Below are 27,067 nucleotides of genomic sequence, written 5' to 3'. Positions count from 1 at the left end.
AAATGCTGCCTCAGCATTTCAAAAGGGCAATGCCGGGGACTCCCCATCTGACCCTGGGTTCCGTGCATCATTTCCCCAGAACCCGAGATTCAGGGCAGCATGGAATCCAGGGTCAGCGGGGGATTCTGAGTCCCTTGTTGACTCCAGGCTGCGTGGCTTTGAAATGCACAAGAGCCCCTGCTGAGGACTCACGTACATTTCAAAGAAGGCATGCCTGGGGCTTCCTGCTCGTCCCGGGCTGCACGCGGAGTTCCGCATTCCTATTTTGAAATTTACAAGAGCCCCAGCAGGTGCTCTTGTACATTTCAAAGGAAGAATGCAGAAGTGCCTATCGACTAGTCAAGTAGTTTATAGAAATTCCATGGACTACTTGACTAGTTATTTAACTGCAATTTAACATCCTTAATCCAGATAATGTACTTTCATATCCAAATGTATAGGTTTTTATTTAAAACACAACTCTATGCATATTCATCTCTCTTATTCATTTTGTTAGGAAAATACCAAAAATACTAAAATATAAACTTACCTTCAAGTTTAGATCCATACTGGTATATTCCAACAGAAAAGTGTGGCAAGGCAAACACAAGTGAGCCCAATCCTATCATAAATGATGAAAAGGCAAGCCATCTTGGTTTGTGCCCTCTTTCTCCAAAGAAAGATACAAACAGGGACAATACACAAAAAGAAATGTCATAGCTTGCAGAGATGACGCCAGCAAGGGAACTGTTCAGCTCAAAACGCTTTTCAATGGTGGAAATACTAACGTTTATTAGGCCATTCACAATGATACCTACCAAAAAAAAAAAAAAAAAGAGACATGATTAGACAAACCAAATATGTATTATTTTCTTGACCAATTACTATGTAATTTTATTACAGTATCATCTGAAAGTTCAAATTCCATCTTGCATTTAATCACTCAACTCTTGATAGAGAATTTAGTGATTATGATAGCAAAAAATTTAATCCAGACATTAGCATGGAGCAATTTTTTTTCCAGATGAACAGTTTACATAACTTTTAGCCTAACTTTTAGAACACTCATCCAGGATGTGGGAGACCCAAATTCAAGCTACCTTTGTGTCCTCTTCATCTGGAGCTGCAGAAACTCTGACTGCTTAAAGTCTTGTCACTACGTGCAGCAGTGTATAGTTTGTGTCGCTCCATGTTTCAGTGAAAGGCAAGCTGCATCCATACTGCCTTGTGTGGCTATGCATAGCAGTGTAGTGTCTTGATGGAGCCCTTAACACTGTTTAAAAACAGCATGGTAGACAAAAACAGGAAGTCCTGTGGCACCTTAGAGATTAAGGCCTGGTCTACACTAGTTTAAATCAAACTTAGCTGCATAAGGTTAATTTTCTAAACCATGTGTTCATGCTACCAACCCTGTCGCATCAACCATAACAGCCACTAAAGTCAATGTTGGTTACTCCTAATTTTACAAGAAATAATACTATTCCTTAACTTTCGTGGCCGACTTTAAGATAGTATAGACACAGCGTTGGCAAAAGTTGAGACTATTGGCCTCCAGGAGGCATCCCACAGTTCCCCGCTCTGACTGCTCTGGCCAGAACTTGTGCCTCTACTGCCTTCCAGGTAAACAAAAAAAGCCCCAGGTAAATTTGAATTTCATTTCCTGTATGGCCAGCATTACGAGCAGCACATGGCAGCACACGTGGACATGACTTTGTCCAATTCAAATACTGTAATGACTTCAAATACTTCTGCTCCCACAGGCTCCAGTTCCCCGAGGTGCAGAAAAGCACCAGTATGGAATGTCCAGGAGATCTTGGACCTCATCAAGGTGTGGAGATGAATCCATTCTCTCTGAGCTCGGAACCAGCAAGCAAAATGTTGACATTTATGCAAAGATCACAAGTTGCCAGGAGGCTAAAAGCTATTCTAAGCATGTCCAGCAGCGCAGAGTTAAAATCAAGGAGCTGAGACAGTACTTCCACAAGGCGAAGGAGACTAACTGATGGTCTGGTGCAGCACCTCACAGATGCTGCTTCTATGAGAATCTGGGTGCTATTCGTGGAAAGAGGGGCCACCAACAGGCTAATCAGTCTGAATGTGAAGTCCAGCCAAGATACTCCAGGCATCACTGTGGAGGACAGCATGGTGGCAGAGAGTGAGGATGAGAAGACTGGCCAGCCTGTGATTGATGAGAACCAAGATCTGCTCACAATGCTGGAACCAGTCCCCTTCTCCCAGGATGTCTCCCAGTCGAGCACTGACCCAGGGCGGCACTTCTGATGAATTCATAATATTTTTTCTTCTACAAGCAGGTTAAGGCAATAGGATGCGATGTTTGGTGTGCCCTGTTACTACACAGCATGGGGGCTGAGAACAACTTGTTAATGTGTCTCCAGATGGAGCAGGAGTCGTGCCTGTACATCTCCAGGAAACTCTCCGCTAGAAACTCTTTCATCCTTCTCACGAGGTTTGGTTTTTTTTAATTGGGGAGGAGGGGCAACTTACAATCATAGAATCATAGGACTGGAAGGGACCTCGAGAGGTCATCGAGTCCAGCCCCCCGCCCTCAAGGCAGGACCAAGCTCCATCTACACCATCCCTGACAGATGTCTATCTAACCTGTTCTTAAATATCTCCAGAGAGGGAGATTCCACCACCTCCCTTGGCAATTTATTCCAATATTTAACCACCCTGACCGTTAGGAATTTTTTCCTAATGTCCAATCTAAACCTCCCTCGCTGCACTTTAAGCCCATTACTCCTTGTCCTGTCCTCAGAAACCAAGAGGAACAAATTTTCTCCTTTCTCCTTGTGACTCCCTTTTAGATATTTGAAAACCGCTATCATGTCCCCCCTTAATCTTCTTTTTTCCAAACTAAACAAGCCCAGTTCATGAAGCCTGGCTTTATAGGTCATGTTCTCTAGACCTTTAATCATTCTTGTCACTTTTCTCTGTACCCTTTCCAATTTCTCCACATCTTTCTTGAAATGTGGCGCCCAGAACTGGACACAGTACTCCAGCTGAGGCCTAACTAGTGCAGAGTAGAGCGGCAGAATGACTTCACGCGTTTTGCTTACAACACACCTGTTGATACAACCTAGAATCATATTTGCTTTTTTTGCAACAGCATCACGCTGTTGACTCATATTCAACTAGTGGTCCACTATGACCCCTAGATCCCTTTCCGCCATGCTCCTTCCTAGACAGTCGCTTCCCATCTTGTATGTATGGAACTGATTGTTCCTTCCTAAGTGGAGCACTTTGCATTTCTCTTTATTAAACTTCATCCTGTTTACCTCTGACCATTTCTCTAACTTGCTAAGGTCATTTTGAATTATGTCCCTATCCTCCAAAGAAGTTGCAACCCCACCCAGTTTGGTATCATCTGCAAACTTAATAAGCGTACTCTCTATCCCCATATCTACATCATTGATGAAGATATTGAACAGTACGGGTCCCAAAACAGACCCTTGCGGAACTCCACTTGTTATCCCTTTCCAGCAGGATTTAGAACCGTTAACAACAACTCTCTGACTATGGTTATCCAGCCAATTATGCACCCACCTTATCGTGGCCCTATCTAAGTTATATTTGCCTAGTTTATCAATAAGAATATCATGCAAGATCGTATCAAATGCCTTACTAAAGTCTAGGTATATGACATCCACCGCTTCTCCCTTATCCACAAGGCTCGTTATCCTATCAAAGAAAGCTATCAGATTAGTTTGGCATGACTTGTTCTTCACAAACCCATGCTGGCTATTCCCTATCACTTTATTACCTTCCAAGTGTTTGCATATGATTTCCTTAATTACCTGCTCCATTATCTTCCCTGGGACAGACGTTAAACTGACCGGTCTGTAGTTTCCTGGGTTGTTCTTATTCCCCTTTTTATAGATGGGCACAATATTTGCCCTTTTCCAGTCTTCTGGAATCTCCCCTGTCTTCCATGGCAGGACTTTATTCTGTCCTCCATGGCAGGACACTTTCCAATACCAAACCAGCAGCAAGTGGTCTAGCATCATTGAACCACAAAGTATTGCAGCATAAGGCCCAGGTTTCTGGCCATATTCAAACAGCATCTGCTCCCAATCTGCCAGGGACCAGTTGAGACCACCTTTGCCTCCCTGACAGCTGTGATGGAGCCCCTGGCTGCATGTTTGGAGAGGGACTCCTCCAAGAACCCTGCCTGCCCAAATGACAACAACAGTCCCTCCTCCCTCAGCCCCGCTGCTTCCACTCCCAGGATCACATGACAACATGAACCCATAACCACCCACTGCAGAATTTTGGTCCCAGCGGGCCCCAGGAGCATAGCCCAGAATACAAAGCTACCCAAGGTGCATTGCTCTCTGAGCTGACAGTAAGCTCCATAATGGGGACATATTACTTTGGACAATATTCACTTCTTCCCTGCAGCGAGGGCATGTTGGTAGCTCATTTAGAAGGGTTTTCCTAATTATATTTTAATAAAAATAATGAAGACAAAGAGATCCAAGGATTTCTCCCAGTGTGATGCTCTGTACCAGTTAATCTGAAATGAACACAAGCTCAGATGAATGGCACAAGAGGAGACGGTGCTTGGAAGAAAAAAAAAGTCCTTTTAATTTTGCTTCGACTTTGCAAAATCAGGTGATAGGAAATCAACCATATTAGATCTGACCTAACTTCATACTGTGGACATGGCCTAACACATTTATTAAGGCATGAGTTTCTGTAGGTAAACCCCCCTTAATCAGATGAATTGGAGTGCAATTTACAAAGGCATGGGTATATATACAAGGACAACAAAAGAAAGCAGTTACTTGTGTAAATGAAGCTTATCAAGTCAGGGTGAAAGTGGTTAATTCAAGCAACTGATGTGGAAATGTGATTATCAAGAGAAGGAAAACAGTTTTTGCACTGGCCCAGCACTAGGCTTTAAAAGCACCTTAATTCATACACCTAGCATAAAAGAGTGGAAAAGGGCTCACCCTATGAACTGTTATGTCCAATCTATTACTCTTAATTCATATTATGGAATATTGGGTATGGAGAAAATGTGAGAAAAGAATTATAGTATCAAATGTTACTATGATGGACTGTTATGTTGGGTTGTTTTTAACTTGGAAAAAACTCTCAGTGATGAGTAAAGACACTAATAACCTAAAAAGACATGAGCAAGTGTCTAGCTCATTTTCTGCTTCTGTCATTTGTCGGCATATATATGGTACATCCAGTGCTTTTTTTGTTAAAAAAAAAAAAAAGGTGCTGGTACTCCAGGAGAAAAGTTGTTGAGCTCTGACTGGAGGTTCTAGTACTGCATCTGGAGGTTCCGGTACTGCGTACCCAGCAGTACAGTCACAAAAAAAGCACTGGACATCAAATATATAATTAGGTTCCTGAGCACTCATATCAAGTAGAAAACAGGAAGTATTTGGAAGCTGGCTCACAAGAGTTAAATACCTGTACACCACAAAAATGAAGCAAGTCAGTAACTGATTACAAAACTGTTAAACATTCTTGTAATTTGTCTTAAGTTTAGTTACCAATGTTCAGCTCACAGATTAAAGACACATAAGCAAATTCATTACAATTCAATTGGTAATTGAACTTCACTTATAAGAATTTAGATAACAATTTAATAATAAATGCAATTGCTGGCAAGATATTTTTCAATACCTCCTTATTACAAAAGAAGGAAAGAAGTTGTTTTATCAGAAATGGAAGCCTGTTAATCCATTACTGTCAGCAACTCCCAGATCTTACTCAAGGAGCTCTTGGCACCCGAGTAAATATTAGCCAAGGAACAGTTTGTTTCAATTACTCGCATTTCTGCAGTATGTGAAGGAATGGACACAGTGTGGTTCACAAAGAGTACTGCACCAATAAACTAGAATGGTAATTAGCAAGTCATTAGTCTTTGACTTACTTTACTAAAGCTAATCATTACTACTTTTCACTTTTTACCCATTCATGTAGCATTGTAGCTAAACAGATTTTTTTTCTCTTTCCCTCAAAGGTCTCAGATGTGATTGGTGTCATGTCATTGTCTACTTAAACCTTTACTACCAGTATGTGGCTTTGACGATTTTTCTAACCAGTTACAGTTTAATAAAAATATTATCCTGAACTTTAATCATTCACCCAAGTACCTCAAAATAATTTACAAACATTGAAGAATAATATTTGTATTATGTTAGGTCTGGTCACAAAAGCTCATCAAAGCCACATGCAGACTTGGATGTATTATTTTAATCTTTGCTGTTTACTCCTAGCATCAATCATAGTCCCAGCTACAGTGTGAAAATAGCATTCCCTCCATTTGCCCAGGAAAAGTACTAACTCTCAAAAGTGGCAGCATTTTATTTGGAAACAATAATGACGACATTGTTTACATATTCTGTGACTCAACTTTAAAAAGCTGTTACTCCCTCCCAGAGTTATGAACTGTAGCATCTCTTGTTATAATTTATGGTGACTCAGACATGCATCCTAGGATGCAATTATGCACATTTATGTGGCCTTTGATCAATATAAATCAGATATCAAGTTAGTCATTTTACTATTTGCTATACATAATGATTATACTCTAGAAATATAGGCCTCATCTGAACTTGAAATGACAAGTAAAAAAAAAAAATCAGTTTTCCAGACAGCTCTACTTGAACTACTGAGGAATCTATCAATTATTATCTATTACACTATCATCTTTTTAAGGCCAGCTATGAAAGTACAAAATCTTCTTAGTTAATGGAGTCCTAAGTTTGACCAACGTAGCACCTCAGTTAAAGTTGTGATATATATAAATAATTATTCATAATTTTCTTTTTTTGGCATTTTATTCTTCATATAAAAATGTTGTATGTTCTGATGAAATAAAAGTTGAGGATTACTGTATCTAGAAGAAGGTTTGGCGCAACAGTGCTCATCACTCTTTAACCACAAGATAAAAATCCAATCATGCAGTCAGATCTGTGTAGGCAAGCTTCAAAACATTTCTGCACATTTCTACCCATCTGGATCTCCCATATCAGGATCAAGACATTAGTGAATTATGCAAGGCCTGTTGCAAAACTATAAAACTTTTGAGTCCTAGTTCAGTGCCTTCATTACAAGACTGCCTCAGGCCCCAACTATCACTATAAATATATGCTTAAAAATAAGCATATGCTTAAATTATTTAAAGGATCAGAACCTCAGTTCACAGATACAAGTTTAATATATAATCGGAAATTGCTGAAGTGTTCTTCCCTGATATTCTTTATTTACCTTCTTATTTTCTGATGCTGAGTAAAATATATCCACTGCCAATTTTTATTTGAAAGACTCACTATCAATTTTTTTCCTCTACTAGTTCATTATAAGTAGTAGGGGCTGGATTCACACAGGGCACTATGGCTCATCATTGCAGTGCCTAACTTTCAGGCCCTACGCTTCCAAGTAAGATTCAGTCTCAACATCTAGACTCCCTAAGGTCACGTCTATACTTACCATGCCAGAGATCAATCTTCTGGTACTCTATTGAGTAGGTTAGTAAGCTAAACCCACTAAACTGAATGCTGAGGGCACCCCCTATCAGCACCAATACTCCTTGATTTGCAAGGAGTACGGAAAGTCGATGGGAGCATTTGCTTCCATCAACCTCCCACGGTGGAGACTGTGCCAAGCTTGGGTTAAGGTACTTAAACTCCAGCTACGCTATTTATGTAGCTAGACTTGCTTACTTTAAGCAGACCTTTTGGGACTAGTCGATCCGGCCTAACTTATAGGTAGTAGTGAAGTAGCACAGGAAAGAGTACTGACCAGAGAGGAAGGTTTGTGAGTAATTAACAGGGGTGGAGGGGAGGAAAGAGGAGGGAACAAGCACCTAGAAGAGAGTCTGGCATTATCTGTGCCACTTTGGGCTGCAGCACCCCCTGGCTGGAAGTGGTTCTCGTTATAGAAAGGGATACGGTTTGGTAACGGCTCCCTGCACCCCAGCTATACAAACTGTCCCAGCACTTTTGAGCTAGGAGCCTGCCCATGCTAACATGGATCCTGGTGAAGTCACAAGATTGTCACATTTTAGACTGACACCAGCCGACCCGCAATTCCTCTCCCATCCCTTTGGCAGCCTTCCCAGCTCACAATGCCCTCGGGCCCTTCTGCTCCACCTTCCCTACTTCCTAAGGGGCGAGGTCGGGCTGCGTCTCGCAGGGGTCGCCCCCACCCGGCGGGCCCGCTCCGGCCAGGGTTACCTTGGAAGACGGCCAGCAGGCTGTAGACGCTCAGGTAGCCCTCGGGGTTGTTGCAGAGCTGCAGAGCCCTAGGGGAGAAGCTGCCCCACCCGCAGGGCCCCTCCTCGTACACCCGCGGGGAGCGGCCGGGGGCCGGATGCGGGCGGGCGGCGCTCGTCCTGCTCTGGAAACGGAGGTCGGGGGTGGAGGGCTCGAAAGCCGGGTTGTCGATGCCGTCCCGCTCCATGGCGCTGCCGGCGGCCGCGCTCAACCCCCGCCCTCCAGTCAGAGGCAGCGCTCGGGACCGGGACCGCCAGATACGTGGGGCAGGCGGCAGCTGCTTCTCGTGGGACCGCTCGGGAGGTTTCGCTGAGCGGCGGCGGCGGCTGCTACCAATCACCTGCCCAACGCGGCTTTGGTCAAGCTGCCGCCACAGAGGAGGGGAGGGGAGGGGCCTCCCGCCCTCGCAGCGCCACCCGACGGCTGCCCCTGCCCAACCCAGCCCGGCCGTTCGCCAGCGTCCTCCGCCTTCGAAGGGAAACTTTTTCAAGCTGCTTCCCCCCCCCCCCCCCCTTCGGTCGGCTGCGTTTCTCCCTGCTAAGGCATCGCTCAAGGAAGAAGCCGGGAAAATAACACCCCGCCACGGGAAGCTTTTGCAAATACACACTCTGCAGAGGAGTCCCCGACTTAGTCTGTAACAGGAAAAACTTAAAAACCAACGAATAGTCTAGCAGCACCTTCCAGACTAACAAAACATGTACATGGGATCATGAGCTTTCTTGAGTACAACACACTAGTGTCATCTGAAGAAGCGGGTTTTGCCCAGGAAAGCTCATGATCCCATCTACATGTTTTATTAGTCTTTAAGGTGCTGCTAGACTAGTCCTTGGTTTTTAAGATTTTGCTAATACACAGTTATGCCTCAATACCCAGCTCTCCTCCAAGATACCAGAATCAGGGTGGTTTATGCAATTAAGGTGTCAAAGGAGTTCATGAAGTCAAGGGGAAAAACAGCCAGGGTGGAAATGTGACCAGCTTTGGCTCCTTGGATGGCTGGTATAAGCTCCACAACCACCAGGGGGTGTGGGTGGGACCAACTGGCATTGTTGCAAACAACTATTACCTCAGATGTTAGATGGCTAAATAGAAAGCCCATAGAATTTTTAAAAATTGAGTACCTGGAAGAATTCCCCTCTGAAAGTCTCTCCCCAGAACAGAAACTTTCACAACATTAAATGTTGCTAATGGAAAAACCCAGAGGATAGTTAATACAGATGCTGGTCTTCTTTGTGAGGAGAAAGTTAGATGGGATGAAACCCATCCTGAACCACTAAGACAATTTCTGAACCTCTCCCCCCCAAAAAAAATTCCAAAAGTTCTCTGACAACAGTTATTCCTGTGTTGACTTACAGAGGCTGGTTGTGTGTTGGAGCAACAAGGAAGAGGTATTAAAACTTTTCTGGTGGTGTGAAGTATGAATGTTCATCCAGTGGTTAGTGGTAGTTTCAGTTTCTTTACCAAGATAGTGATAGAAATGTAGCCGTGTTAGTCTGGTGTAGCTGACACAAAATACAGGACTATGTAGCATTTTAAAGACTAACAAGATGGTTTATTAGATGATGAGCTTTTGTGGGCCAGACCCACTTCCTCAGATCAAATAGTGGAAGAAAATAGTCACAGCCATATATACCAAAGGATACAATTAAAAAAAAGTGAACACATATGAAAAGGACAAATCACATTTCAGAACAGAAGGAGGATGCGGTGGGGGGGGGGGGGAAGGAAGGTAAATGTCTGTGAGTTAATTAGCTCACAGACATCCACCTTTCCCCACCTCAAATATCATTAACTCACAGACATTTACCTTCCTTCCCCCCCCCCCCCCCCGCATCCCCCTTCTGTTCTGAAATGTGATTTGTCCTTTTCATATGTGTTCACTTTTTTTAATTGTATCCTTTGGTATATATGGTTGTGACTATTTTCTTCCACTATTTGATCTGAGGAAGTGGATCTGGCCCACGAAAGCTCATCATCTAATAAACCATCTTGTTAGTCTTTAAAATGCTACATAGTCCTGTATTTTGTTTTACCAAGATAAGGAGTTAATTGTCTTACTTCTCCGAACAAGTACATTTTGGAAGGAATGCAGAAATCAACATCACCAGCAAGTGCTCATCACAAATTTGTCCCACTGGATTCTCCATCCCCTTTTATGAGTCCAAAACAGCTTAGACTCATTGGAAAGAATAAAAATTGAACCAACATGCATTAGCAGTGGCCTTGGATAAGTCTCAAGGCATACATCTGACTCCCCAACAAGGATTTTTTTTTCCTCTTAAGAGAGCAGACTGGAGTTTCAAATAGTCCTAGCTACTCAGGGAGCACATAGCAGGACATACAATATAAAATTGAGAAGATTTATGACAATACAATGCAGTAAAATAACATAATCATGTTTGCTTTAAAAGAAAACCTAACTATTCTAGAGAAGTGGATTATGAAACAGAAGGAAAATGTTAGAGCAAGCACCATTTTTAGAAATTTGATGGAATGTTGGAGTCAAACTGTTCCATAGTGGTTGAGTGTGACAGTTGGTAGATGATGTCACCATCCCATTACCAGACTAAGGTAGATTCTTATATTATGAAAAGAAATCCCTTCACCTTCCGCACTCAGGATCAGCTACACATCCCTCTGCATTTGTGCCTGTTTGCTACATATCATCACATATGGCCTCAATCTGCTACCCACAGTCACTGGATAGCCTCATTTCAGTGACTTTCAGGTAGTACAGTGAGTAGGTAAGGAGAATAGGACAGCTATGGAGAAGCTAAATCACTATTTTGTATTGGCCTTTAGGGTAGGATTTGGGGGAAGACACAAACTTTTTAGAGAGGATGAGATACTGTCAGATTGAACAAATACACTTGTCTATTCGCTGTCTTCCTTCTTCTAGAACCAAATGGAATACAGATCTAAATCTCACCCTTCCTAAAGTTCAATAAGCATTTGGCATAATTTATTGTTAATAAATTCAGTCTCTCCATCTACTCTCCATCTCCATCTACTGTCTCTCCATCTACCACGAAATAAGATCCTGAAAGATATTACCAGTTTCCTGCTAGACATTTTTCAGGCAGACTTTCAATTTCTGCTCAGTTTCACACATCAATGTTCTTCTACAAATTTATCTCCTTTACTTTAGGACTATGATAGATATAGCTTATGCAATTTTATCTCTGCTGCAGTACATTTCTCCACATCATTTTCAGTTTCTGGATTGAGATGTGCATACAACCATTCCAAATTATCTTTCAAAGCTAGTTTTAACAGTGCTACCTCTCTTTAAAAGCATTCTTTTTTGTCATTGCTCTTCTCTCAATAAATAGAAATAGTGGATCAATGTATTTATAGTAGAATAAGCTACATCAGATAGAAATTATCAGATTTTATTCCATTTTACCAGGGATCTCATACAAGATATTATACAACTACTAGCGCTTCTTGCAGATTTAGCCCTTTATCTTACAAAGGGAACTGGATGTCTACACTCAGGCTACGCCTAGACTGCAGGCTTCTTGTGCAAGAAGCTTTTATTAGAAGAGCTCTTCCACAAAAACTTCTTGCACAAGAGCACATCCACACTGCAAAAACGCATCAAAAAAGCAATGCGCTTTTGTGAAAAAGAGCATCCAGATTGCCTGGACACTCTCAAAAGTAAGTTCTGATTGCTATGCACAGAATGGCCATCAGGGCACCTGTGCTTTTTCCTCTTTTTGCACCAAAAAAAACCCTCTTCCACATCCACACACAACTTTTTGCAAAAGAACTCTTTTGCAAAAAAGCGTTCTTCCTTGTAGAATAAGGAAACCTACGCCGGAAAAACCCCTCTGTTCTTTTGATTTTTTTGGACAAAAATGTGCTTGAGGTGTGGATGCTCCATGAATTTTTTCAGAAAAACAAATGTTTTTCTGAAAAAAATCTGTAATGTACACATAGTTTCACAGATGAAGTGAGTGGTTGATTTCCCATGGGACTCCTCCCCAGAGCTGAGAATGGCCTGCCTGGATTGCTTTCCAGTAGTGGCAACTTAGTAAAAGATATTATCTCACCCACATTGCCTCTCTTATCCTGGGACTAATAGGTTTATAACAATCCTGCATATGATTTACTAACATCAGTCATATCTTCTTTCAATACCCTTGCACTTCTCCATATCCTGTTATAGCTATTCTCCTTTTCTATATTCCTTCTTTTTCTCTTTTCCTTCTTCTGTTTTGTTTTACAGGCAGTCCCCGGGTTATGTACAAGATAGGGACTGTAGGTTTGTTCTTAAGTTGAATCTGTATGTAAGTCGGAACTGGCGTCCAGATTCAGCCGCTGCTGAAACTGATCAGTTTCAACAGCGGCTGAATCTGGACGCCAGTTCTGACTTACATACAGATTCAACTTAAGAACCCCAGGCATCCCCAAGTCAGCTGCTGCTGAAACTGATCAGCGGCTGATTCCAGGAAGCCCGGGACAGAGGCTTCCTGTAGTCAGCCACTGGTCAGTTTCAGCAGCGGATGACTTGGGGACGCCTGGGGCAGAGCAGCTGGGGTGCTGCTGGGTTGGTCCAGTAGCGCCACCGCTCCTCGGCGCTACTGGACCAACCCAGCAGCACCCAAGCTGCTCTGACCCAGGCGCCCTGATTCAGCCGCTGCTGAATCTGACCAGCAGTGGCTGAATCAAGACGCCTGGGGCAGAACAGCTGGGGTGCTGCCCGGTTGGTCCAGTAGCGCCCAGAGTGGCGCTACGGGACCAACTGGCAGCGCCCCAGCTGCTGTACCACAGGTGTCCGGAGCAAAGCCACGGAGCACGGGGGCAGCGAGACAGCCCAGACGCGCCGTGGCTGTCCTGCTGCCCTCGGGCTCCACGACTTTGCTCTGCTTTGCCCCCCCCCCCGTCCCCCTGGTCTGCAGACCAGGGGAAGGGGGGGGGGCAAAGCAGAGCCAAGCCACGGAGGACGCGGCCAGCTGACAGCTGTCAGCTGACCGCGCTCTCCGCGGCTTGGCTCTGCTTTGCCCCCCCCCCCCCGGTCTGCAGACCAGGGGGACGGGGGGGCAAAGCAGAGCAAAGTTGCGGAGCACGCGGGCAGCGGACAGCCCAGACGCGTCTGGGCTGTCCACTGCCCGCGTGTTCCGCGGCTTTGCTCCCCGTCCCCCTGGTCTGCAGACCAGGGGGCGGGGGGGGGCAAAGCAGAGCCAAGCCATGGAGGACGCGGTCAGCTGACAGCTGTCAGCTGACCGCGCGCTCCGCGGCTTGGCCTTGCTTTGCCCCCCCCCCCCGGTCTTCAGACCGGGGGGGGGGGGGGCAAAGCAGAGCCAAGCCGCGGAGCGCGCGGCCAGCTGACAGCCCAGACGTGTCTGGGCTGTCAGCTGACCGCGCGCTCCGCGGCTTGGCTCTGCTTGGCTCTGCTTTGCCTCCCCCCGTTCCTCTGGTCTGCAGACCAGGGGGACAGGGGGGGGGAAAGCAGAGCCAAGCCTCGGAGCGCGTGGGCAGCGGACAGCCCTGTCCGCTGCCCACGTGTTCCGCTGCTTTGCTTCCTCTCCCTGGTCTGCTGGAGACCAGGGAGAGGAACGGCCCCGTTCGTAACTGCGGATCCGACATAAGTCAGATCCGCGTAACTCGGGGACTGCCTGTATTTATGTTTGTTTGTTTTGTTACTTATATTTTGAGATATTTTACCAAAAATGTGAAGCTATTTTGTATTTTAAATGATTATGGAGGAAACACAACAAAGCTTGTAACACTAATCTTCTGTTGTGTTTTGAGCAATATGTTTGTGCAAATACTTTCTAAGAATTGTACAGAGGAATGAATTTTTCCAAAATGGAGCTCTGAAAGGGGATATGCTCATGCCTGCAGGGCAGACAGCTGAACTCAAAAGAGCAGAGGGGACTTGAGGGATTATGGGTCATTTCCAGAGACCAGTCAGAACACAACATAAAATGTAAGTGTCCACACTGGCCCTCTAGTGCTGTATCCAGAGTGTAATAAGCTCTATGCTTCTTATCAAGTTGGTTTACCTAGAGTGCAGCAACTTCAGAGTTTGTGCACACTAAATCCCTTGTCAATGTGAATACCTCAGGAATTATAGCACTGGGAGCTCATTTCCCGTGCAGTACCTGGTGAATGTAGAGTTTATATTTTACTAGAGGATTTACCCAGCTCTGCTCAGTCCCCTATTGGGGACTCAGTGCAAAGGGTAGGGAGTGTAGCAATATGGGCTGAGGGCTAGAAGGTTTGGGGTTTCTCCTTGAGGGGGAAGACTGTGGCCCAGATCCAGTCCATTGTTTCTCCTTAAGGGGGCAGGGCCCCGTGGCCCAGCCCACAGCTTTTCCTGAGGTAGGCAGGAGGCACTGCCTGGCCCTGGCCCACATCTCCTCAGTAGGAGGGGAGGAGGCTGAGGCTGTGCTGCCTGCCAGCACTGCGAGCTTTGTTGTCTGGTCCTAGCAGTGCTCCCAGTAGGGCCATGTTGGCAGGGCTGCTCTCCAACCGGTACTGCAGCCAAGCACCAGGGGAAGTGCATTATAGTAGAGAGGCTACTTACCCAAAGCCAGTCCCTTTTCTGGTGCTGAAATGGAAAGTTGTAGGGGAGAGGAAACCTGGGTCCACCCTCTACACCAAGTTCCAGCCCAGGGGCACTGTGAAATAGCAGCTGCCTGCAATGTCTCCAGCTACATGACAGCTACACTCCGCAAGGCCAGTTCCCCACACCCTACCCTAGCAACTTCCTTATCACAGGCTCTTCCTCCTTATAGCAGCTTATGCTTTCTCTCCCAGACCCACCACAGCACTTTCTCTCCTTGCTCACACACTGAACAAACAGAAGGGGGAGGCCTTTCTAACCTGTCTCAACTGGTTCTTCATTGGCTCCAGATGTCCTGAGTAGTCTGGCTCCCTTGAAGCTGAAAGCCTCCTAATGGCCTTCAAATGTGTTAATTGGCCTGATAGCCCTGATTAATTCTAGAAGGTTCCTGTTAGTTCTGGATTAATTCTTGTTAGTTTACCCTGGAAACAGGGACCTATTTAATCTACAGCTAATATATTTCCCTTCTATCACCCTTCTGTACTCCTTCAGCCAGACCCTGTCACATCACATATAAACGAATGCTACACCTATGTATCTAAGGTTAAAAAACCTATTATTTGACAAATAGTATGTGATTGTGTAATTAAAAACCACATCAAGGCAGAGACTGAGGACAGTTGTCCTCTGCCTCCCTTCTTTAGGCACTGCCAGGGGATCATCATAGGGGACAGTTCCCGACATGCCTCCTCTCTTCTCCATCCTTCCCACTTCAGAACAATCTCTGCATCATGTGCACAGAGCTGGCTGCAAGTCTAGTTTAGAGGTCTCCATTCACCAGGGCAGGGAGGTCCTTACAACAGCCCTACAACCTAATTGTGTTAGCTATAGTGATCCAACACAGTGATGCCACAGGACTACTTGGTTTTTCCCATGGTTAACCATGGTAATGCAATTATTTTTAGTTTATTCTTTTATTTCAAGATAGTGCTGGATACTCTCTTCTTCCTCTTTGTGTACTTTTCGTGCCTATGTAGGAGACATCTGTTGTTCTTCACAATAGCATACTATTTTTTACAACATTTACTTGTTTGTTTTTGTGTGTGACATTTAGTATTCACTAAAAGGTGCCACGTTGGCAGTCCTGAAAAATGAAGTTCTGCATGTATTCACAGAACAGGTACAGTATGAGTAGCAGGCATACAAGTGTGCCTCAACCTTGATTTTGAGCATTTTTAGGCGATTATTCAGGTTCCCTGTCCATTCAGCTTTTTAACTTCTCAGCCAAGTCTGCCAGCATTTCAGTTTATATAAAGGATGGTGGTCTTTGCTGTGATCTGTATATCAGTTCATTACTAACTAGAAAGAACCAAATTCACTTAACATAGTCTTTGATTATTTATTTATAGAAAGAGTTCAATGATATATTTGTCTTTGAGATTGTGAATCTATTAAACAAGTTTGTACAGAAGAGTTAATTGCCTTCTCTCCTTCTTGAAGGTAATTGGTTATTATAACATAGATGCATGCACATACACTGTCTTCACTAGGGATGGGCAGTGTTCATTATTTTGTTTATTTGTTTCTGTTCACAGTCTGATCAAACAATAAGTGATGGTTCAGGACAACAGTAATTTGTTTCACCTGCAGATATGTGACATCTAGTGGTTGATGATGAAACAGCTGGGCTGCGTCTAGACCGGCATGATTTTGCGCAAATACTTTTAACGGAAAAGTTTTTCCATTAAAAGTATTTGCGCAAGAGAGCATCTATACTGGCATGTGCCTTTGCACAAAAGATTTGCATCTCTTGCTCAAGAAAGCTCCAATGGCCATTTTAGCCATTGGGCTTTCTTGCGCAAGAAATTAACGTGGCTGTCTACATTGGGCCTCTTGTGCAAGAATACTTGCACAAGAGGGCTTATCCCTGAGCGGGAGCGTCGGAATATTTGCGCAAGAACCACTGATTTTGTACATTACAAAGTCAGTGTTTTTGCGCAAAAACTTGCAGCCAGTGTAGATAGGCGACAAGGTTTTTGCGCAAAAGCTGCTGCTTTTGTGCAAAATCATGCCAGTCTAGACGCACCCCTATGCTATGGGGCACTCCATTCCTCATTAGACAGAAGCATGGATGTAGGAATGTGACTATATTATAATTGCTGCCTTCAAAATTACAGGATCTATGGATAGTTTTATCTTATTTTACAGACCTGGATCCTGCAAACCAGAGCACTGGTTTTGTGAATTAGGAAAAACATACAGGCAGTCCCCGGGTTACATGGATCCGACTTACATCGGATCCCTATTTATTAACGGGGTGAGGCAACCCCGCACTAGCTGCTTCCCCCCAGCAGACCAGGGAGACGCGGAGCGGCTTTTCTCAGCAGACACCTCAGCTTGAGAATAAAGTACTGAGGGAAGTGAGGTGTGGGAGAATAAAACTGAGCTCTGGAGAAATGTTTGGCTACAGTTTCCCCTACAATATGTACCAGTTCCGACTTACATACAAATTCAACTTAAGAACAAACCTACAGTCCCTATCTTGTACGTAACCCAGGGACTGCCTGTAATTTCAAAATAGAATGAATCTGTCAAACTGAAGTCATATCTATACTATAAGTATCTATTTATCTCATTATCATATCTATGCTACAGCAGCATAGCTACAGTTCTGCAGCTATCACTGGCTGTAGTTCTAATACATCACTATCACACAGATATTTTCAACATCAATGGAAGGGGTTTTCCCACTGCTCGTGGGGTAATCCACTTCCACGAGCAGTGGGAGTAAAATCAGTGGAAGCATGCTTCCATCAATGTAGGTATGACTACAAGATGGGCAAAGTCAGCTTACCTATGGTATTCAGGGATGTGAATTTTTCACACTCTTGAATGACTTAGCTAGATTGATCTAAACGTTAAGCGTAGACCAATCATAGAATGCAATGGTTATATGGTGATTTCTCTACTAATCCTGCAAGTTATCTGACTTCTTATTCCTTGCAACTCCCTAACTTTGTCAACATATTCTGGATAGTTACATATATTCACATTTATAACCATCATGTGTTCGATGCTTAGTTGTAAGTAGAAATTTATTTAGATAAAATTGAAGAAACTGAGTTTACTGCTGTGTTTGTGCTGGATTTCTTTGAGGAGATGTATTGCTTGACCACTTCCAACTGCAACTTCATTCACATAGTAAATGTTTTTCACTCAAAATATTCAGATGTTCTCCATTAATTTGTTGTCCTATAACTAATGAATAAGGTGAAATTCACAGCTGTTCTTATTTTTAATCAACATAGAGAGTAACTGGGTTTTTGAGGGGTTTTCCAGCTTTCCTAATACATGCAAATCTCATATTTATCTTACTGATGTAAGTCTGACATTTACTGATGCCCCCCTGTCCAAAAGAAAGCAACATTTGTTTATATTAATATTCCTTGAATCAATTTTGCTCTTGCTGAGTCATGATGCTGCATGTGTGTGAAACAAAATTAATTAAAAACTTTGTGTTTGTATAGGAAAATGTTGTCTTCCAGAAGCGCGTAAAAGACAGAGAAAACCATATGTACTACTGCTATCAACATTGCTTAAGCTGGTGTAGCTGAACCAGTGTAAGCAACAATAAGTATGTTTTGGAAGAGTCCTTAGTGTTTAAAGTGGTGTTTATAAGGTAGATAAAGAAATAGGCTGTTTTTAATCTGACAGTCTACCTTCAATTTGGGTACATCTACACTGCAGTGCTATTTCAGAATATTTCCAGTATCCCAAAATAGCTATTCCGCATCTTGACAGCACGTCTGTTATTTCAAAATATTTCTCAAAATAACAGGCGCACTATTCCAACATCCCTCTATACCTCGTTCCACAAGGATTAAGGGACGTTTTGGAATAGCAGTTTATTTTGAAATTTGGCACTGTGTAGGCAGCTTCAAATTACAAAATCTGCTACGCAATTACATAGCTTATTTCGAGCTAAGTGTGCAGTGTAGATGCACCCTTTAAAACTAGAAAGAAAATGATACTAGCAGGAGACTTACAATGTATGACTTTATATCATTTAGTTAATGTACAGTATCATAAAATAAGGGACTTGTTTATATGAGAAAAGTTGCATAGGGAACCTTAATTCTGGCTTTTTTTTTTTTTTTTTTAGAATGATTGACTTTTCAGTCTTAATAATGTTTTTATTTTAAACAGAAAGGTGAATTTGTAGTTTCCTTCCTGGTTTGGATTTATATTGTTTAGATGTTTGTTTTGCACTAGGAAGGAAGAACTTCTACTTTTACAAGGAGGTCACATTACTAAGACACGCTGTTAACTTAAAGAAGATGCTTTCAATGTGGAAAAAGAAGTCCAAATGCAATGGAAATGAACCAAACCTGATGGCCTTCTATAGAGGACACTGCATCAACATTTTTCACATAATGTAGTTAAGATATTACAGATCTGAGTATTTATCAACATTACTGCAGTGTCTCAGAGGGGTAGCCGTGTTAGTCTGTAGCTGCACAAACTTCAAAAACAATGAATAGTTCTGCAGCACCTTAGAGACTAACAAAAATGTAGATGGTATTATGAGCTTTCGTGTGCACAACCTACTTCTTCAATATATGGAGTAAGGGGTCCAGGGTACAAATAAATAGCAGAGAAAGAAAGGGGATGGGAAGGGAAAGAGAAGGAAAAATATTGTCAGTTACAGTGTCTGTGCTAAATGAGGCTAGCTATTTGTCCCCAGAGCTTAGCTTTTTATATCATAATGGTATGTAATGTAGTGGCCCATCCAGGTCAGGTCTTTGTTCAGACTTTGATTACAGGTGTCAAACTTGTAAATGAAACCAGGTTCTGCAGCTTCTCTCTCAAGCAGTGTTTTTTAAATTGCTTTGTGATATAGTCACTTTTAGATCCAAGTGTCCTCCAAGGCCCTTGAGAGTGAGGAATAATTTTCCAGGATATGTTGTAGATTGTTAATGATGTGCTGGAGGGGTTGAAGTTCAGGACTGTAGTTGACGACCAATGGTGTTCTTTGTTTCCTCTGTTGGGCCTCTCTTGAGGAAGCTGATGCCTGGGTACTTGTCTGGTTCTGTCAATTTGTTTTTTCACTTCCCTGGGTGGGTATTTAAGTTTTAAGAATGCCTGATACAGGTCCTCAGGGCCAGCCTGAGCCATTTTGGTGCCATGGGCCCCAGGCACGCGGCACCGTCCCCGGGGCGCACGGCCCCACCTCTGAACTCATGTGCGGGCCCTCCCCCAGGGCGCGTGGGCGGACGCATGGCGCATGCGCTGCCCAATCGGCCCGACCACTGCCGATGGTGCACAGCCCGGGGCCGCCCTGAGCAGGCTGTGCCTGGCTGTGCAGGGCTCTGCGACCGCAGGGGAAAGGGCGCTGCTGGCTGGTGCTGCAGGGGTTAACACAGTCCCCACCCCGGGCAGCCACTGCAGCCCACTGGGAGCCAGGTGCCACCCATAGGTTGACACCCTAGGCAGCTGCCCAGCTAGCCCACCCTTTAGTCCTGGAGGTCCTATATGTGTTTGTCTCTGTCTGTGGGATTGGAGCAAATCCAGTTGTATCTTAGGGCCTAGCTGTAAACAATTGATTGGGAAATGTGTCCAGGATAGAAGCTAGAAGCATATAGTTAAATGTTATGGTTAGTAGGTTTCTGGTATAAGGTGGTGGAAATGTGGCCATTGTTTAATTGTACTGTAGTTTAAGGAAGTGGATCGCTAGTGTGGACTGGTCCAGGCTAAGGTTGATGATGAGGTGGAAGTTGTTGAAATCCCTGGAATTATTGTAGTGGGGCACCTGCCCCACTCTATCCAGAGGGGATTAAAACAGGCTGGAGGGAAGAGCCCTGGCCAACCAAAAAGGGGCTTAAAGGAAGCCAATGTGAGAGCAACTTATTGGGGCAGCCCTGGTTATCTGAAGGGAGAGTACTTCATAGGGTAACTGGTCCCTGTGAATATGCTGAACCTGGACCAAAGCAGATGATTCCAATCCAACCAATTAAAGAGCTGCTAATGAGCAGCTGAGGGTGGAGCTGACATAACCTGTGCCCTAGGAAGGGAAAACGAGACATTGGAGCTGGCTCCGGTGGTAGTTTCTGGAGCAAGGGGCCAGGAAATCAGAGAAGCAGTCCCGGGACTATTGTTCCAAGAAGAAAGCAGAGCTGACTGAGACTACGTCTAGAGAGAAGGTTTCTTTCAGAAGTTTTTCCAGAAGAGATCTTTTGAAAAAACTTCTTCTGAAAGTGAGTGTCCACACTGCCAAAGCGTATCAAAAAATTGATCTGCTTTTTTGAAATATAGCGTCCACACTGAATGGGGACCGGTGCGTTTTCCTTTTTCTTCTTCTTTTGAAAGAACTCCCTCTTCCCTGTCCATGCATATCTTTTTCTGAAAGAGCTCTTTCGGAAAAAAGCTTCTTCCTCGTAGAAAGAGGTTTACCAATGTCAGAAAACCCCCTCTGTTCTTTCGATTTTTTTTTTTAAAGAACATGATTGCAGTGTGGACATAAGTGAAGTTTTTTTGGAAAAACTCTGTAGTGTAGACATAGCCAGAGACCCCAGGAGTGGTGGCCCAGAAGCCTGAGGCTAAGGAATGTATTAAGGCTCTTTTCCTTGTTTGTTTGCTTTCCTCAGTCAAGGAAACAAACCTTCTTGTAAAAATTAGGTATAGCCTGGGTATGCTTTGGAACTGGAGAGAAGCCCCACATGGTGATACATATGAAATAAGTTAACCCTCCCTCTGAGGGGACACAGCTACCCCATGAACAAGGGGAAAGCAGATGTAAGCAGGGGCTGAACTGCTGCTTGCTATCAGCCAGCTAAAAGGAGGGGTGGGTGTGCCCACTACAATTGTTTAGCTCTGCAAGGTAATTAACTGTTGATATGTAAATATAGCTCAGGAGAGAATACCAGTTGTGGCTATGTAAATCCCATTCAGCCAGGGCTGATGGAGGGTCAGTGTTGGAATGGAATGTGGAGAATAGTAAATAATTTGGGACTGTTGTGGGGGTCACTAATCATGCTACCCATAAATGTAGGAACTGTAAAACATGCCACCAGTGCTTGTAGGAGAGACACCACCATCATGGTAAGAGGTCTCGGAGGAACAAGCCTCTCCCTTTCCAGAGTTGAGTGAACTGAGCTGGGGGGAAAGGTTAAAGGGCTTGAGTCAGCCTGCTTCACACCTGCTAGGTGTGAGCTATAAGACTGGCCCAACCTGCCCCTTTCCCCCTGGCTGTGTCTAGACTGGCCAGTTTTCCGGAAAATCAGCCACTTTTCCGGAAAAACTTGCCAGCTGTCACATTGGCCGCTTGAATTTCCGTGAAAGCACTGACTTCCTACTGTAAGGAATCAGTGCTTCTTGCGGAAATACTATGCTGCTCCCGTTCAGGCAAAAGTCCTTTTATGCAAAACTTTTGCACAAAAGGTCCAGTGTAGACAGCTCAGATTTGTTTTCCGCAAAAAAGCCCTGATCGCGAAAATGGCAATCGGGGCTTTTTTGCGGAAAAGCGCGTCTAGATTGGCACGGATGTTTTTCCGCAAAAAGTGCTTTTGTGGAAAAGCGTCCGTGACAATCTAGATGTTCTTTTCTGAAAATGCTTCTAATGGAAAACTTTTCCTTTAAAAGCATTTCCGGAAAATCATGCCTTTCTAGACTCAGGCCCTTTGTTTTAAGGACAGACCTAAAGCAGACTCCCTGAGGAGTCTTTTCTTTTGCTAGTCTAGTGGAAGCTGGATTCCTTTGCCAGTCCAGCTGGTGGCTAAAGAGTTGAAATCATGGAAAGCTGAAATCACTGGTTTGGCTGAGAGCCAGACCCATTGCAGCCAGTGGAGTGGCGGCGACCAGTAGAGTGGCTGGTGGGAATCACTGGCTGGTGGTGTAACGTGGCACAGAGCAGCAGCAGGCGAGGAGCGGCGACCAGCGGTGTGGAGTGGCGACCAGTGGTGTGGCGTGGAGCGGTGGCAGGCGAGGAGCGGCGACAGCAGACGAGGAGCGGCGGCAGGCAACCAGCGAAGCGTCTGGTGGCGCAGGACGAGACAACTGGTGGAGCGTGGAGGAGTGTCGTAAGGTGCCCCCTATCTATTCCGCCACCCCTATTTCTACCCAGGTAGGGAGGTGAAACCCTGCGGGTGAACTTTGGGACTCTGGGTGGCACGGACCAGGGATAGAGACTTTTGGGGTGTGGGACTCTTTGGACTTCAGGTGATTCTTGGCTGGTGGGGGGCTTAGCTCATGTTTAGGTAATGAACTCTGTTTGTGGTGTTTCCACCAAGTTAATGCCGTATGACTTCTCTCTGTTTCATTAAATGTTTCTTTCCTACACTCAGACTCTGTGCTTGCAAGTGGGGAAGCATTGCCTCTCAGAGGCACCCAAGGGTGTGTGAATTTCCCAGATTACTGGGTGGGGGCTCGAGCCGGTTCTGTGTGAGATGGACCCCTAGATATTGAACCCAGCCCTGGTAACTGCCAGGCCTACCCAGCAGAAGGGTTACGCAAAGAAAGATCAAAGTCCAGGGTAAGAGTTGTGTCCAGTTTAGGATGGGAACAGAACTCTTAAAAGAGTTCTTTCTGTCCTAGCCCTCTGAATAAGGGTATATTTCTGCCTAAATGAATGGGTTTTCCATAGTATTAGGTCCCTAGATGGAAGAAGTGAAAAATCAACTCAATACACTGGCCAGAGTGCACTTTTTAATAGAAAGTTACTAGTCATTCTGAGTGAAAGTTTGAAAAGAAACTAAACAAACCACGAAGCATTTCAGATAAGTGAATGCTGGAAACAGATTCAAGATACAGAATATCTCAAAAATGGGCAACACAGCTTGTCCCTGATGGGATACAAGAAATTTGAGGGTATGTTTTAAATCAATTTTCTGCTTTTCACAGAGAACATGGTTGCTGAGGATATTACTAGCAAAGATTCTATGGTTGTTTTATGCTTCCTTGCTGTGAGCTCATGAATTTGGCAGCTGACATTGAGGTAATTTAAAAAATGTTTATACATTTCATCTTCAACTGACATTTGGAATAATGTTTCAACATAAATTTTCCATAGAACATTCGTCCAACTTTTTGAAGGCATCAGAGAAACTGATCAATTCTGTTGCATATAGATGATGTGTCTGAGAAGCCATGTATACATGAAGAAAAAAGAAAAAAAATCAAAATCCACTTCTGGGCAGTCATATGAAACTGAAAGTGTACAGTTATATTTACTTAAGAGTTAGGACCTACTGTGTTCCTAAAGACCATGGATGTTGCCAGACAAGAAACTCCCAGTTTTGGGAGGTACAACTTGTAGTATCTTTATTTAATGATTGAATTGTATCTGATGTATTTTACAGTATAATTCACAAAAGTGCCACCTTTTTAAGATCACATTTCTGGAATTAAGTCCTACTATAATGAGTTAGCAGCATGACTGAACCCTTGTGAGTAACAGTTTACCTATACAATTCTATCATTCAGGGTGCGTCTTAACTGTACCATAACTTGGAATAAGATATGCAATTTGAGCTATGCAAATTGCGTATCTTATTTTGATGCTATTTTGAAATAGTCTACACAGCGCCAAATTTTGAAATAAAGCGCTATTCCAAAATGTCTCTTACTCCTTGCAGAATGAGGTTTACAGGGACTTTGGAATAGTGAGCCCAAAATAACAGGTTTGCTGTTAAGACACAGGATAGCTATTTTGGGATACTATGGTATCCCAAAATAGGTTTGCACTGTAGATGTACCCTCTGCGTCCTAACCATAGACAGAAGCAACCACCTGGCCTTCAGCGACTCTTTTGGAAAGGGACATGTTAAATTAAACTTTTTCAGAGAGCCAATTATGGGGAAGGAAACACTGCTTCTGCTCCTTTTCTGCCATTGTCTTTTTCTGATACATCTTGGCTGTGTCTAGACTGGCAAGTTTTTCCTCAAAATCAGCTGCTTTTATGGAAAAACTTGCCAGCTGTCTACACTGGCCCCTTGAATTTCCACAAGAACACTGACTTCCTACTGTAAGAAATCAGTGCTTCTTGCGGAAATACTATGCTCCTCCCATTCAGGCAAAAGCCCTCTTGTGCAAATCATTTGTAGAAGAGGGCCAGTGTAGACAGCTCAGATTTGTTTTGCGCAAAAAAGCCCCGATGGCTAAAATGGCAATCGGGGCTTTTTTGCGCAAAAGCGCTTCTAGATTGGCACAGACGCTTTTCCGCAAAAAGTGCTTTTGCGGAAAAGCATCTGTGCCAATCTAGACGCTCTTTTCTGCAAATGCTTTTAACGGAAAACTTTTCCGTTAAAAGCATTTGCGGAAAATCATGCCAGTCTAGACACAGCCCTTCTGTTTAGTGGTGTCTTGTTCCAATTCATTTCAGAAGACACTGAGCCTTGAGAAATAATTTTTCCAGATTTCTCTGGTGCATAAGCAGTGTAATGTCCTTGGTTTTGGTACTGGACAGAGGCAGCATACATAGGGTATGTTTACACTGCAGTGTTAATTCGAAATATCTTAATTCAAAATAGTTAATTTGAAATAAGATATTTCAAAATAGCACATCTACACACAAAATGCAGTTTGAAATAGCCTTTTTCTATTTTGAAATACCGCGTCCACATGGAGTGGACACTGATTCGGATTTTAGGCCGGCTGGAACCAGGTCAGGGGTAGGATATCAGGTCAGGAGTGTCTTTGTGTGGCTGAGGCCTGTGTTTAAAGGGACACATTCCCCGCCCCCAGGCAGCCAGTTCTCAGGTGTCCCTGTTTGATTGCCTGCCTCAGGGTATGTCTACACTACAAAGTTAATTCGAACTAACGGACATTAGTTGGAATTAACTTTGATAGGCGCTACACTAGCGCTCCGCTAGTTCGAACTTAATTCGAACTAGCGGAGCGCTTACTTCGAACTCGGTAAACCTCATTTTACAAGGACTAAGCCTAGTTCGAACTTATTAGTTTGAATTAAGGGGTGTGTAGCCCCTAAATTCGAACTAGTGGGAGGCTAGCCCTCCCCAGCTTTCCCTAGTGGCCACTCTGGCCAACACCAGGGAAACTCTATTGCCCCCCTCCCGGCCCCGGACTCCTTAAAGGGGCATGGGCTGGCTACGGTGCCCATGCCAGGTGCAAGCCTGCCAGCACCCAGCCAGCAGACCCTGCACCTGGCACAGCTCGAGCCAGCCACCTGATGCCCCCCAGCCCTCCCCCTCTTTCCGGGACCAGGCTGGCGGCTCCCAGGAGCTTGCCCAGGACCACAAGAGGCAGGTACCCGCCTGGTCCAGTGCAGATATCGTGGACCTCGTCCACGACTTCCACACTAGGCACAGGAAAGCGGCCATCTAGGGCAGGAGAGCTGCCAGCCTGGCCACGCAGGAGCAGGTTTGCATGAAAATCAAGGTGGTCCACTGAGACCCCCGACCCTGTGCCCTGAGCTTAGAATGGCCGTACTGGGTCAGACCAAAGGTCCATCTAGCCCAGTAGCCTGTCTGACGACAGCGGCCAACCCTAGGGACCCTGGAGGGGATGGACCAAAGACAGTGACCAAGCCATTTGTCTTGTGCCATCCCTCTCCAGCCTTCCACAAACTTCGGGCAGGGACACCACTCCTACCCCCTGGCTGATACCACTCCATGGACCCAACCTCCATGAATTGATCTCACTTCTCTTTAAACTCTGTTCTAGTTCTAGCCTTCACAGCCTCCTGCAGCAAGGAGTTCCACAGGTTGACTATTTGCTTTGTGAAAAAGTACTTTCTGTTGTTAGTTTGAAGCCTGCTACCCATTTCTTTCCTTTGGTGTCCCCTAGTCCTTCTATTATGGGAACTAATGAAGAACTTTTCTGTATGCACCTCTCCACCCCACTCATGCTTTTAGAGACCTCTATCATATCCCCCCTCCATCTCCTCTTTTCTAAGCTGAAAAGTCCCAGTCTCTTTAGCCTCTCTTCATATGAGACCTGTTCCAAACCCCTCATCCTTGTAGTTGCCCTCCCCTCTCCCACCCTCTCTCTTCCCCTCTCCCACCTCCTTTTCCCAGTCTCCCCCAGTTTTGTTCAATAAAGAGAGATTCTATTTTTGAACACAATTGTCCTTTATTTTGTACATCAGGAAGGGGGGCTAGGGAGCGGTAAGTGGAAGGAGATGAGGGAGGAATGGGGTACAAGCCCCCGATGGGGAGGACTGGGCTGGCTCTGCGGGCTTCTGGGGGTGGAACCTCTCCTTCAGCCCCCCGATTGCCCCCTCTCCCCAGATGGCAGCCTGCGGCAAGTGCAGCCGGTCTGATGGCCGAGTGCTGTGATGTGCCCAGTGTGGGTACTCAGGGCACTC

The 27,067-nt window shown here is 44.5% G+C and overlaps 1 protein-coding gene and 1 long non-coding RNA gene across 7 annotated transcripts in view; one reads left to right on the top strand and one right to left on the bottom strand.

Moving 5' to 3' along the window:
• The window catches only part of LOC102463874 (solute carrier organic anion transporter family member 4C1), a 177,200-nt gene extending 168,489 nt beyond the window's left edge, over window positions 1-8,711 (bottom strand). For 5 of the 6 annotated variants that reach the window (XR_012904799.2, XR_012904798.2, XM_075932072.2 and 2 more), the window contains exons 1-2: window positions 8,199-8,711; window positions 530-793 (exon numbers count right to left, since the gene is read on the bottom strand). Coding sequence is in view for 4 of the 6 variants with exons in the window: in XM_075932072.2 (XP_075788187.2) it covers window positions 530-793; window positions 8,199-8,424 (490 nt within the window). In the remaining 2 variants the exon portion in view is untranslated. The remainder of the gene's footprint in view (window positions 1-529; window positions 794-8,198) is intronic. The other variant, XM_006116142.5, reaches the window with a different exon arrangement.
• A 1,526-nt stretch (window positions 8,712-10,237) lies between these two features.
• On the top strand, window positions 10,238-22,008 carry LOC112544661 (uncharacterized). Its single transcript, XR_016349898.1, has 5 exons — window positions 10,238-10,978; window positions 14,085-14,169; window positions 15,863-15,928; window positions 18,276-18,368; window positions 19,021-22,008. It is a non-coding gene; the product is annotated as an uncharacterized LOC112544661 (long non-coding RNA).
• The last annotated feature ends 5,059 nt before the right edge of the window (window positions 22,009-27,067 follow it).

This window comes from Pelodiscus sinensis, chromosome 6 (genome assembly GCF_052426305.1).
Source record: "Pelodiscus sinensis isolate ZL-2025 chromosome 6, ASM5242630v1, whole genome shotgun sequence".
Lineage (NCBI taxonomy): Eukaryota > Metazoa > Chordata > Testudines > Trionychidae > Pelodiscus > Pelodiscus sinensis.
The sequence above is the reverse complement of the archived record's forward strand: the minus strand, read 5'-3'. Positions and strand labels throughout refer to the sequence as shown.